This window comes from Diadema setosum, chromosome 8 (genome assembly GCF_964275005.1).
Source record: "Diadema setosum chromosome 8, eeDiaSeto1, whole genome shotgun sequence".
NCBI lineage: Eukaryota > Metazoa > Echinodermata > Echinoidea > Diadematoida > Diadematidae > Diadema > Diadema setosum.
The window spans coordinates 39,694,400-39,708,846 of record NC_092692.1 but is presented as its reverse complement, the minus strand read 5'-3'; the positions used below and the strand labels follow the sequence as shown (position 1 = coordinate 39,708,846).

General features: G+C 38.9%; 1 protein-coding gene across 2 annotated transcripts; it reads left to right on the top strand.

Moving 5' to 3' along the window:
• The first annotated feature begins 1,464 nt into the window (after positions 1-1,464).
• LOC140231625 (hydroxyacylglutathione hydrolase, mitochondrial-like) lies at positions 1,465-11,495 on the top strand. Of its 2 annotated transcripts, none has more exons than XM_072311775.1 (8): positions 1,465-1,579; positions 5,192-5,397; positions 5,953-6,017; positions 6,696-6,819; positions 8,807-8,912; positions 9,307-9,512; positions 10,267-10,346; positions 11,336-11,495. In XM_072311775.1, the coding sequence occupies exons 1-8, from the start codon at positions 1,471-1,473 to the stop codon at positions 11,427-11,429; spliced, it is 990 nt and encodes a 329-aa protein (XP_072167876.1). In that variant the 5' UTR covers positions 1,465-1,470; the 3' UTR covers positions 11,430-11,495. The 2 variants fall into 2 exon arrangements, with proteins under 2 accessions (XP_072167876.1, XP_072167877.1); XM_072311776.1 differs by lacking the exon at positions 1,465-1,579 and adding an exon at positions 1,811-1,835.
• Positions 11,496-14,447: the final 2,952 nt, after the last annotated feature.

Sequence of the window (14,447 nt, the reverse complement as noted above, 5' to 3'; positions counted from 1 at the left end):
CATTGATGACAACATCAGCATCCGACAAGCCAACACACTAGATTCATTTAAGTCACTCCTCAAAACATACCTCTTTAGGCAGTGTTATACAAGTTAGTTAAGTAGTACAGTGTAGTCATATTTGTAATTGTCATTGATTGTTTACTGTAGTTATATGTGGATGTCCTTATTCATTGTTTTCTTCTTCACTTGTTCTCTATCTTATTTGGTTTTCCCCAGCGCTTAGAAATATGATATTAAGTGCTTTATAAATGTTATGTATTACACGTATTATGTATTATTACTATTAACATTCAAAGTGACAGTGGAAGCTTTCTAAAACAAAGTAGGCCTACATATGAATTTTTATCCAGGGACAAAGTTTTAAATTTCGCCACAAACCCAATCACACAGATCACTGTAAGTCAAATGTGGTATAATCAGCTGTAGCAAAATCATAAATTTAAATTGAGAGGATGCTTTAATTAAAAAAAAGAACCAGAGACTCCAACTCTCCCGTTTTCAACGGGAGATCTCCCGCCGAAAACCCATTTTTGCAAAATCTCCCGTTCTCCCGTTTGAGATTTAATTTCTCCCGCCCTGGCTCAATGTCTCCCGTTGTAAAGGATTTCTTACTTATTGCTATCGTATGTTGCAAAAATAAGCCTAAGATAGCACCAGAGAGCATCTATAACCCTAGGAACTTCGCACTTGGCACACATAAACTTGGAGTCTCCCGTTTGCTAGGGGTTTCAGGCGGGAGAATCTCCAGATCAGAAGGTGCTTGGGGTTGGAGTCTCTGAAGAACAAGAACAACAACAAGAACAACAAGAAGAAGACTGACGAGCTCTAGGGTACAGGGCCATGCAGCGCAGTGTTTTCAAAACCGTGGGGGCCCACTTCCGGGTTTCATGAGCTAACAAGCAAAAAAAAAAAAAAAAGGTCCTCAGCTCATCTCTCCCTGTCCACTTCCGGGTTACTTCAGCCGACAAGCAAAAAGAAAAAAAGGGGGCCTCAGCTCATTCTCTCCCCTCCCATTTCCGGGTGTTCTAAAAAAAAGTCTTCAGAGAAAAACACATAACCTTATACTGCCGCCATACTTCAAAATCTCTATCTATTCTATCTATTTCTATTTTAGTGCCACTTAATTACGTACTTCCGGGTTGGAAAAAGTGTGGGGGCCCAAAGTGATGACACCTTATGTATTCCTTTGTATGGTGCACAAAAAGTGTGGGGGCCCGAGCCCCCACGGCCCCCACGGCTGCGCCGGCCCTGGGGTAGATAATTTAGATGGTGATTGAGACTACACTACTATTCTCAAACGGATCTGTGGCTTTGAGATACAAATAACTGACTACAGTACAAGCTGGTACTAGTAGTACACGTTCCTCCAGGGAGATCTCGCCTCCCTGCGGCGGGCCGGAGGATCGGACCCTCGAACTGCCCTAGGCCCCATAACGAGGACCTGCGAATGTATGTTACGTAATCACGATGTTGACTTTCTGTAGACTAGCACCGAGGATCTCCACGAGTTCGCCACCCTCAAAGGTATTCTGTTCTGGATCAAAGAAGCAGGTTTCAAAACTGCAAGGTTTAAAACGTAAGTATCAAAACGATGTGACGAAGTGAATGGTTTTATGACATGTTCTCGGAGATTCAGTGGAATTGTTCGGCATGCATGGCGGTGCAAGAGTATACCGTACGTGTAGTCCCTTGCACTGGATTCTGCGTTGCGTATCCGTATCGTGAGTGCGCATGTTAGTAAAAAAATACGTTCACAACATAACAACACAAGCAAGGCAAGCCTGGCTTTGAGCCAGGTCAGGTAAGATACAGCTGTCCCTTTCCTGACTCGAGTAGGTATCCTCCTTTGAAAAACACGTATAATTATCATGCAGCTACCCATTCATTCTGGAATATTAAAAATCGTGTAGATTTCACGGCAGCGGCAGTTGAGGAGATTGACCGAAAGCGAAAGATCGGTCTGTATCTGGGCGCATCGGGGATTATGTTCCGCGCGCGGAGACTACTGCTTCTGGCTTCACAGACAGGTCCCCTCGTCTTCGGAGGAGAGCGATAACGTAAAAATGAATCAATAAATAAGTAACAATAAAAGACTCCTCCGGACAGACGGATCTTTCTGTCTATTGAGGAGATCATAATAATTATTACTATTAATGGGGGGGGGGGGGGATTGGGATCGGATGGGCTACTTGATACTCGTGGGCTAACGTTAGAGCTCTAATTTAAAGCAAAGTATATTAAAGTTTACCCCTCTTCCTTACTTGGGTTTACTTGGGTGTAGAGATGTAAACTTTCGTAAAGCATCTGTTTATGTGCCCCTCGTCACTGTTTGTCTCTGATATGGGTTGTACGTCAGTGAGTGGCTCTCCCATTGTTTCTCTAGTGCCAACTTGTTTACGCTGGTGGCTGAGACTGCTGCTTCTGGTAGAGCATTCCAATTCCAGTTATTTATATGCTTCTTACAGCAAAGGCATTTGTGACCCGCGACAACGGTTTCAGGCAAAAGTCGCAAGAGCAAATTCCCTCCTAGGCGGGGTACAAAGATTTTGACCATTATTTTTGTCGATTTAGGTTTTTTGCAGAAATCGAATCTTTGATATGTTTTCTACATCTACACTAAATTTCATAGCATAAGACTAATTTCCTATCGAAAATGGAATTTTAAGCACCCTATGTTAGATCGCACTCGTCAGTTTCAAGCTTTTTTCGAACGCCGCGCCAATATCCCAAGCGTTGCTACGGCGCAGGGTCTCGCATGCGATTGGCTGGTGCGTCGCATACATTTACATAATTCGGCTTTCGCAGACACCAGTTGCAGCGTTTGGGGAATGCTTTGTCCACACGCGCACGATTACATGCTCCATTGTTCTTGCTATAGTGGTTTATATACGCTCGCTCTGTAGTGCGTGCTCTTCGTTTGGCGTTCTATCCAAACTATTCTACCGCAATGTTCGACAACGGAAGTGAAACAAAAATCATGTAGCATGACATAACCGTGTGAAAAGAAAACTAGATAAATTCTCAAATTTGTCTACTTGTACATGTAGTAAAAATTATGACAGCAGACTGACTAAATGGAAGGGAGATGAGAGGAAAGGAGCGGTCACATGCGACTAATTATATTCAAATACTACACGTCAAGATCGCACCAAACTAACGAGTCGTGTTTGTTTGTTTCTTTGTTTTAACTTGATTAGCACCACCGAACAAAGCAACATATGCCTGTCTTGTAAAAGCAAAACAGGAAGCGTGACCCTTGCCAGCACTGCATGGCAATTTTCTGCCTTCAAAAGGGTCGCCAATGATATAGACAAATCAACAACAATGAAAACGCGATTTGTAAATGTGTGGATTCGCCACCGCTCCTGTTACATGCACACGGTCATGGCGTGTGGATGCCATTGCGTAATGCATGCACCAATCAATGTACACCATACAGCTGTACGTGCAATTATCGTATTCGCCATCTTGAAAGACATACTGGTAAACAAACCCGAGCGAAACGCATTGTTTTTCGGCTCCATACGCTGAGCTCCGAGGAAGGTGCCCGGGAAATTTGACTCTCTCAGTGAGCTAATTAGAAGGCGATGTGGTTGCTAGAGGCGGAGCTTAACATCGATTGGCACCATCGTACGGATGGGTGATTCTCCCTTCGCATCGCCGCTCCGAAATTGTCTTTGAGAAAGAGGTGAATCTTCAAAACCTGTTTTCTCGCAATTTTTTCAGGCTAACATCTTAAAAAGTGCATTTTATTTCTCTTTCTATGCCCACTTATGGTGCCGAAGAATACAAGTGTTTTGTATCAATGCAAAGCTTAGGAAATGGGTAATGTGATTCAGTGAAAAAACGAATTTTCAAAATTTCCGACTTTTGCCTGAAACCGTTGTCGCCGGTCACATTTTGTTTCAACCGCAATCTAATTCATGGTTTCTTGCAAGCTGTGGCCTCTGGTGTTGCTGCATTCACCACCGCTACATTCAACCATGTCAAAGAATCGTACTGTCAAGGTGATACAGAGTCAGAGATGCCAAGTTCAAAAAAATATTAATGAGTGAGATTTTCATGACTTCGCGTGCGGGAACGAGGGAGCGAAGCGACCGAGGGGGGGGGGGGGGGGTGGGGGTGGGGGGAGGGTGAAACCCCTCTCCCCCGGCCGGTGGGGAGCTTTTTCAATTTTTAGCTCTTAATGGTGCGATCTGGTGCATACATAAGTGACTATTTTTTACTTATTTTGAAAGGCAAAATTGAAATATACCTTCAATTGCAACAATCACTTTAATCCTTTGAGCTATGTGTTGGAAGAATGGGTGCCATGCGTGAGATCGTGAAATGGACACTAAATGCGTGAGTCTCACACAGAATGCGTGAGACTTGGTAGCTCTGGTGATATATTCCCTTTATGATCTTGAATATATCTGAATGAGCTCGGCTCGTTGCCTTCTGTATGCAAGGGTGGGTAGCTTGAGGATTTTCAGACGCTCTGTGTATTCCAGATGACGAAGGTGGGGGAGCAAGCTTGTTGCCCTTTGTTGTACTTTCTCAAGTAGGTCTTCATCCTTTTTGACACACCATAAGTGCATGCAGTTATTTGTTGCATGAACAATGTCAGCAAAATGTACAATCCATTTATCGCCAAACTGTCTTGGTGCAGTGATCGATGAACCCTAGGTAAATTTAAAACTGATAAATTGAGTGAACTCGGTGTTGATCCCCAAAACTGTTTCTCTGTTGCAATTTGGCATTCCTAATAATCACACAAAGTATGCACATTGTATCCTTTATCATGTGAACTGACTCTCATCGGTATATACACTGTAGGAGAAAATGGCTGCCAATTGATCCCTATGGCTAGTGACTTTATTTTGCTGGGTTGTGTACTGCTACCTTTCATGATCGATGCCTGAGAATTTTAGTGAATTTGAATTGAACTAGACTACCCAGGCTGAGAAGATCTAGTTCTATTATCAATGACTAGTTTCCCTGCTGATGCTTTATCCGTAGATTCTATATTTTTGTCACAAATGGCTGTATCAGATTTTATATGGCTACCAGTCTATGTTGTATCATCATTTTATAACATTGATCATTTGTATGGAAACTCTGGATAGACTTTGTACACTGTGAACAGAAGCATGATGACTTAGCAAAAGAATGTATTCATAATTCTTAGTTGTCTGTTTGTTTTCAGTTATTGATCCATCCTTAGGGAGGCTTGCTCAGCTCCAGACTACACTCAGACCCCATGTCAGGCTTTGTCACTCGGCTACCACAGTCATCCCCAAACCAGACATGAAGATCACTATTCTCTCTGCCCTAGAGGACAACTACATGTATCTCTTGGTTGATGAAGCAACCAAAAAGGCAGCTATTGTGGATCCTGTCAATCCCGAAAAGGTTGATATCTATCTCTCTTTAAGTACATACAGGTACAGTGCATGGAAACAATATTTTGCAAAAGAATTATTCATATATTAAGAATGAATTTCAGTAGGGGAGGAGGAAAATTGATTCCGTCACTTTCAAAATTTTTACCTTAAGTCCCTGTAATAGAATAACATGGCTGATCTGCTGCAGGTCACATGACCACGTGGCATTGGGTACACCGAGAGAGGGCGTCCTTCACAGTGCTCTAACTTTCGCTGAATCCCTCCCAATAAACTGCTCATGTAAGAATTTGATTGTAGTGTAACCCACCAGGACTGAGCATTTCGTGCATTCAAAGGTAATTTCTTTTATCATCTGTAGAATGTCAATTAGGGTTATGACAGGAAGCAGGTGGAATTACTCTTATTTATCTCTTTTATGGACTAACACACTCAGAATAGAATGACAAAAAGTCATCATAAGCCTTGAATACCAAGTATAAAGACATGGGCACATACTTGTGTTACAGTGTTTTGGTGTGTTTTTGTGTGATATAATGAATATTTCTTGTTTACTGACTGACAGGTATTGAAGGCTGTTCAAGAGGAAGGTGTGAAGTTAACAACTGTTTTGACCACTCACCACCACTGGTATGTCAGGGGTTTATTTTTATTCTTCAGTCACAGTTTCATATCATTGCATTTATTTGTCTGTTTCTGACAAAAACAAAACAAAACAAAACAAAACAAAACAAACACGATCATAAACACAACAAGATTGTCCCAGTACAAAATATTCTAAATGTTTACATCTGCATGTCAATTGTTATGTGATAAGTTTGCAAAATTTATATAGTCATATAGAATTAAAAAGGAGTCAAAAGGGGCCTGAGCTTTCGATCCTAGCAGAATCTTCGTCAGAGGCAAAATGACCGAGTCATCATACTCCATTGGCTTGCCACTATTGGATAAGCAGTTTTCAGCAGCTTTTTTTGCTATGCTTCATATAGAATTAATCAAAATAGTGGATAATTGAGAAGGCTGTTGGAAATTGAGGGAACTGCTTAAAGGCTCTGCTTGTAATATTGCAGTCCCATCAACAACAACAACACACACACAAAAAAAAAATGCATGCAAATGTAAACAACCCTTGCTATTCATAAAAAAAGTGAAAACAAAGAAACAATTCTATTGAATTGCTAAAAATTGGAATTGTTGAAAATTGAAAAGTTGAAAAGTTGTGAAAATCTCTTTTTTATTGCATCCCTCATTTATTCACGTCTTCATTTGAATTTGCATTTCGATAAAATGGATCTCACTTCCTGATAGGGACCATGCAGGGGGCAACGAGGAGCTAGTGAAGCTTTTTTCTGGAGGATCCTTGCTGGTATGTGGAGGGGATGACCGCATCGGAGCCCTCAACAAGAAAGTTGGTGAAGGAGATCAATTACAGGTGAGGTGTATGTCTTTGAAACTTTTCATATTGACTGTAGTTTATGTGCTTCTGAATAATTGTGGTTTGCCATGAAACATTTGTTGAAAATATTTAATGTTGGAGTTGTAAATAATCATGATCACTGAATAGTTTACTTTGTGTTTTGATGTGGATGAATATGCATGTGTAATGGAGGGGTTTATATGTATGTTTGTGTGGGTGTCTTTCTCTGTGTGTCAGCTGCCTCTGTCTACATTTCCTTTTTGATATGAATTCAACCTTTTTTTACCTGATTAGTAGATAAATGTGTGAGTGTGTGATATACACACACACACAATGTATATACCTACTGTATAAGCTGTTATTTTCGCATACAGATATTTTCGCGAATTAGAAGGTGACAGACATTTTCACGAGATGTTGATTGCGGGAACTGACACCAACGCTATCTTGCATGTATTGCTTCTCTCGTGTATAGCGACATTTTCGCATGTTGTGAAATTCGCGATCTAACTGTGATTTGCGAAATTCACGAAAATTAAACCCTCGCGAAAATAACCACTTATACAGTATTACATGTAAATAAGAGCAATTATGTACCAAAGTATATATTATGTCAAATCTCTAATAAATTGTATTCATTTCTGGTCAGTTTTCTTCTATTTGCGTTTGTTACATACTCAAACAGCTGCATCACTTCGGTGATCCCTTGCATTTATCCCAAGTTGAGTAATCCTTCGGGTTTATGCCAGGTTCAAGTGTGTGCGTGTGTGTCACACACAAACACACAGCTATAGCTTCTGACCATCCGAGCATTGAGAATTTAGGACTTTTCGGACGAACACTGAACTAGGGCTTTCTATAGCTCAGTCGGTAGAGCACCGGGCTAGCAATCCGGAGGTCTCGGATTTGAATCTGGATGGAATCCTATTTTCTTTCTATGCTCATTTTTACTCTAATAAAGTATATGTGTAATGCAATGAAAACATTGAAAAAAACTATATTATGAAAGAGAAAAAACAACGTGGGAAAACGCATAAAAGCTAGCATACAAGCTATAGGTACCTAAAGAACATCAGCTCAATGTCATAGTTCCGTGTGTGTAGTTGATTGAAAAATGGTATGTGATTTGAAAGCCCAAATAGGCTAATTTATTTATTTATTTTTTTATTTAAGAATTTATTTGTTTTGTTTCAGTAGGGTAGCTCTGTCAGTAGCTAAACACTGTTATTCTCAGAGGCCCTTCACATACAATACCGTACATCACAAAATACATACATTGTAGACACATCCAAAAAAAAAAAAAAAAAAAAAAAAAAATATATATATATATATATATATATATAATATACAATTACGGTACACTTACAACATGGCCAGATAGTTGAGTATTATGGAGGTAGAAAAATACATAAATAACTTCATCTTTAACATTGCAATTCACTGAGAAGTGATATGACGGGATATAAATGAGAATGATTGAAAAAAAAATATATAAATGTCTAAGTTACAGCACGTGTTTATATTGCATAATCCATAATTCCTCATTTCACATCATATTACATATAATCATACATTTATCAAAAAGATATAAATTATATCATTCTCAGAAACAATCAACACATACATATATACACTTTTACAATTATACTATGGTAGGGCCTTTGAAGACAGGAAGGTATGTTACACATACCTTCCAAAAACTAAGCATATTTCGTGTTCTTTGTCCAAGAAATATTAAAGCTCATTTTTCATCCTGTTTTAGACACCAAGTGTATGTCACAAGAATGAGAATGAGATGAAACTTTAATGGTCATAATTATGATAATGATATGTTGAATTATTATGCTGACATACACTGTATCTTAGGACACAGTTACACCACAACCCTTTAAAAGCAAAGAGAGTGAGAGAGAGGGAAAGAAAGAATAGTTGAAGAAGGCAGTATGTCTTGATGTAGCATTCGCATCCTATATGTCTGGCATTGTGCTATTTTCTATCACAGATTGGATCCCTGAAAGTGACTTGCATGTTCACCCCTTGCCACACAACTGGACACATCTGTTACTATGTTAGAGGAGAGTCTTCAGAAACACCTGCTGTCTTTACAGGTAGTCACATGACCTCTTGGTCACTCTTGGTTGCTAGCCTCTTGTACAGGCCCATGAAGTGTCTAGGATTGAAGTTAGATGACATGCTTATTGCCCAGTGTGTTATCTTGTTAAAAGAACATCAGCCATTGATGAACAAACATTAATCATACTCCTCAGGCAAAGTATCTTTTCCGAAATTCTCAAATCAAATTGTTATCATCTCACATAATGGACAATCTTCACATTCTGTTGAAAAAAAAGTTTTGGGGTTTCTCCTGGCAATGCAAAATATGTACATATAGAACACCCATGGCAAATTTAGAGGAAGAAATTGAGAGCATTGAAGTGTATGGGACATTTTAGAATACATGGATTGCAGAAATCAATGACAGTTTCTCAACATCCTCCACAGGTGATACTCTGTTCTTGTCTGCCTGTGGAAGGTTCTTTGAAGGCACGCCGCAGCAAATGCACACCGCCCTGATTGAAAAACTTAGCAGTCTGCCAAGCAACACCAATGTGTACTGTGGTCATGAATATTCAGTGGCCAGCTTGAAATACGCCCTACATGTGGAACCTAACAATCCAGCTGTGAAGAAAAAGCTAGAATGGGCACAGGTGAGTTCCATGTGCAGTGATCACTAATTGGGGATTTGATGATATTTCGTGATTCAATCAAGCATATGGCACAATGTGCCTGGTTGATACAGTTTGCCGACTATTGCTTGTCACCTGAGGCAAACCGTGAGGGGTTAGCATCTTTTAATCGTTTTCTTGCATGGGTAGGTAGGTAGGTGGACCACTTCACTGGGTTAGCATCCTGCTCTTTGCAATGAATGAAGTAGGATCTTTCATGTGCATGAGTCGTGGCTAACTCACAGACGCGACCTCAATTGTATGTCCTATCTTAAAGGGACAGAGTGTTTTGTGTCCTACCAGAGGGGACCAAATGCTTACACACAGCATTGCTCAGTGAGACTATGGAATAGAACCCATGTCCTTTGGATCTGGAGGCAGACACGCTCCCGACTGAGCCAAATTTCTGCCCATTTTTGTGATAAAAATGGGTTTCTACTTCAAAATCTTCTTTTTTTTTTGGGGGGGGGCGGTTTAAATTGCTTCGAGGGTGCCACTTATTTTAGTGATTTAGTGCCTTTTTATTTCAGAAATTGATCAAATTGAAGTTAATGAAGGGCATGTCATTGCTACGAAGTCACATCACTCAACATTCTTGATGTGAGGAATATCGGTTTTCACTGATCAGAAAATCAGCCGCTTAGATCTGGCTTCAAGGAGTGATGATAAAAAGATTGTAATCAAAATCTGAATTGAGTTATGTGCAACATCATTTATACCTCTCCTTAACACACAGGATCAGAGGAGCAGACAGCTGCCGACAGTTCCATCAACCATTGAAGAGGAGAAATCCTACAATCCGTTCATGAGAGTTGGGTATGTGTTGTTTGAAAACTGCCCCTCCTCCCTCTTCCATTCTTCTCTTCTTTAGGGTCTTCTTTCACCAGTCAACAGTCCTTTCAAGGATTGCATATACATGGTGTCACAGCAAACCTCTGTTCCTCAGAGTGGGGTGTGTTTTTAAGGTCAAAGTTTGTGAAGTATTTGTCCCATGTGTGTGCAAGTACTGTAAAAGTGGAAATTTTCGCGGTGTTGAAATTTTCACGTATTTCGTGCAACCAGAACCTAGCGCGAAAATAAAATCACGCAAATATTTTTGCTTGCCATATGTACCAGTATTTTGTGTCTTCATTCCGCGGAATTAAAAACACGCGAAACTCTTCTAACCCCGTCGAGCGCGAAAAATTAGTCGCGTGAAAATATCCACTTTTACAGTATCCTACTTTGAATTCACATGAGTGAAGGATCCTAGTACAACCCGCGTTGATACAAGTTAATCTATGATCAAGGTAAGTTGTTTTACTCCTGTCAAATTGGCATTAATAAGTAGGTAGGCCCTACTTGACTAGAGTTCTTGGGGATAGTTGTCCAGGGGTTAGTAGCTAATTGGGGGGGGGGGGGGGGGGGGAGGTAGTTGTAGAATTGTCCAATGCAGATGGCATAATTGTATTTCTGTAGCAACTACTTTGTTTTCCTCCACAAGGACAATGTTTACTAGTCAGATTTTGTAGAAACTATGCCTTGTCTTTCATGGGATAATTCGTGAAACCACACTTTAAACTTCAGCATGGGAGTTCTTGGCAATATCCAGTATGTCTGAAAGTTCAAATATTTAAATAGTTTTCATGAATTCCCACAACGTTGTGCAGGAAAGGGGATAATGGCAGTTTCTCAGCTATGGAAGGCACCTACTAATTTGTCCTGTTTTTATGAAGTGATAGTTAGCTTAATGTGCTGAGCATGGAGTATTTTGTTATCTATGAAAGTTTTTGATGTATTACTCTTGTTATTGTCTGTCATTTCAGGGAGAAATCCATACAGGACTACGTTGGCTGTACAGATCCCATCGAAACTATGGGGGCACTTCGCAAGGACAAAAACGGCTTTAAAGCAAAGTGATCCGAGTTTTGACATGTTACTGAGGATATTTTGTGTTGTTTTCAAAATCTGAAGAAAGAAGGCAAGCTCAAATCTAAAGGGGGGAAAAGTCCGGAAAACGTGTTTTTAGATATCACTGCGCTGTGCATCATTAAGTAATGAAAATATACACTGTAGTAATCCTTGTTGACATTATGTGAGTCTACAAATTGTGTTTATTCAAAACATAAAAACGTGAAATTATTCTTTTTTTAGTTACTTCTCACTAAATTCTTTGTGTAAATTGACAATTACATGGGACAAATTACCTATGTAGACATGATTTCTTGATCTGAACTGGGGGAAATCTTGTGTTTATTGTCTCACAAAAGTCGACAAGTATTTTTGCTTTTATGATATTGACAATGCAATATGCAAGAATAATCTGCCATCTTGATAATGAGGTACAATTCTTTGTGGTGTTGCCTTACACCTGCAAATCATCATGTTGCATGCAAATACAGTGTAAGCGTGTGTGTGATTTTGTTAAATGTATGTGTGTGTGTGTGTGTGTGTGTGTGTGTGTGTGTGTGTGTGTGTGTGTGTGTGTGTGTGTGTGTGTGTGTGTGTGTGTGTGTGTGTATGTACTATTTGGTCAGCTGTTACTGTTCCAAAGCATGGAATCTAATTTTGATGTATGGGAAAATTCTCACAATTCATCTTATTCTTCATCTCTGTCAAAGTCGGCAACATTGATAATGATGGTTTAAAATCATTTCATGTTTGCAGGGAGAGAGTTAATGATTTAAGTGATTCAATTATGTTAAAGTGTATTCAGATCAGGACGGAGGAAAGGGTTTCAACATAGTATGTGCAGACTTGTCAATTCAAAATTTCATTAAACTTCAGGAGATCAGAACCTTGACATTCAAGTTTGACATATCATTATTTAACCATATGAGTTTATCAGCAACTATATATAGGTGCCACTAACTCTATGAACGTGTGTAAGTCAAAATTTGTCAACACTTGTCAAATGAGTGATATTTTGCTGACTTATGTTGAAGTTGACAGTGTAATTTCTTTGGTCCCATGTTTGTCAACTTACAACTGTATGCAAGGTTTACTGGCGTATGTAAGATACACTGTGTACATTACTATCATGCTCTCCTTTCATTCTAAATGGGCATGATTGCTATTGCACTTAAAAGCTGTGATAAAGGAGATTTTAACTTGTAGTTGTTCTGTCATGTAATGGATATAGGAACTTATGTTACAATGCCATGCTCATGTCTCTTGAGTATTTTGAAGGTATCTGATTGTTCTTTCTGAAGCATGCTGAAATCTGTCAGTTCAGGTTCTCATATGTGTAAATTATCTCTTTTTTTTTTTTTTTTTTTTTTACTGTATTGCATTGTATGTTTATATTTTAATTTTCTTTGTCTCATTTCCTCCTTCATACTGCTGTGCTCATGTTGATAAAATCTCAAAAGATTCTGAAAAATGTCCTTCACAGCACTGTAATCATTATAAATTTGAGTATTAAAAATTTTGTGCAATAATCTAGAAATGCAGTCTATAGAGGACCTTTCATTCGTTTATAATTTTTTTAGGGATTCTTACAACCCTCTCTGTCTGTAGACAATTACGAATACAGACTAAAAAAAAGATAATTGGCACGTATTCATGTACTCATAAATTTAGTTTGCAATGTCATTTTGTCTTCCAATTTTTGCTGGTTTGTCTCAGAGTTAGAATGCAGTCAGAAATAGGCAGCCATTTTATTTTATTTTGTGAAATAAATCATCAAGCAGCACAATCTTTTACTAAGAATTCTTTTAGACTGACTAGGTGTCTTGTTTTAAGTATTGTCTGGAATACATTTGTCATGCTGTACCACATTTCCAAAACACCAGTAGTCCATACTTATCACAGAATCAAATAGGTTTTATACAACTCACTCTTGAAGTCACAGATTTCTAGTCATATTTTTTCGTAATGGTTGGACAGAACATAACATATCTTACATATGTTGATAATATCAAACTTGCTTTTAATAGCAATTGATTTGTTGTTATTGTTGCTGTTGCTTCCCATAACAGAGATAAAGTTTGACATATTATTCAATGAGTTATCATTGTTCTTTATTGTTCTACATTATTTTCCATTCTCATCATTGATAGTACATCTAAAAGAGATCATTCTGTGACTTCTCTGCCTTCTATTTTGATGGATTCCCTTTCAAATAATGGCTGCAAAAGTGCTCTTTAATATACCTTCTTATGACTTAACCTATGCGATGCTTTTAACAATGAAGTTAACACATAGACAAGAATTGTGGTGACGTACAAAATGTGCTAATTTTGACAGCTTTTATCTCCCTAAACTCTGCCTAAACGGGGCATTTGTAGGTTGCTTTTAGTAGCACGGGATCCTATCAATTAATATAATTTCCCAGATACGTAGGTACACGTTCTGCATGTATCATATTTTTGTATCACACTCTTTAAGCTGTAATGTTTGTAAGAAATGGATCATCATATTTGATTATTGATGCATCTAATCTGATTTTCTTTTTGTACAGAGACTTGATAAAATGTGAATTCAAAAGAGGTCAAAATTAAACAACAGTACGTACTGAGCAATGTACACGTATGTAAAAGTGTCAGTGTCGTACATTGTGTATAATGTTGTGTGTGTGTACATACATGAAATGCATGTGTGTGTGGGTGTGTGTGTGTGTGTGTGTGTGTGTGTGTATCTGACACTAACAGCAAGCATATAAATGCTGGTGTGCAATGAATGATACCAAAAGGTAACAGATACGAGGGAGCCCTCTCGTGTGAAGCTCCATGAATAGAAATGAATCTCTCATTTCCTGAAGAAGGGGTTTCTGAAACTTGAAGGGCATTCTCAATTCACATTCACATGTATAGATTTATAGTTATACCTGTACTGTGTTAAATCGGACTGTATAGGCAAGTGTGAAGTACTGGTATAGATGAGAATGGGTTTACAACAGGAAGAGGATACCAATTCAGGACATGACAAATTGCAAGA

Bases quoted from the DNA above. Each gene is read 5' to 3' on its own strand.
- LOC140231625 (XM_072311775.1), top strand. From the start codon at position 1,471: ATGTTGACTTTCTGTAGACTAGCACCGAGGATCTCCACGAGTTCGCCA. The intron at 5,398-5,952 runs GTTGATATCTAT...ACTGACTGACAG, and splicing joins ATCCTGTCAATCCCGAAAAG to GTATTGAAGGCTGTTCAAGA. The intron at 6,018-6,695 runs GTATGTCAGGGG...ACTTCCTGATAG, and splicing joins TTGACCACTCACCACCACTG to GGACCATGCAGGGGGCAACG.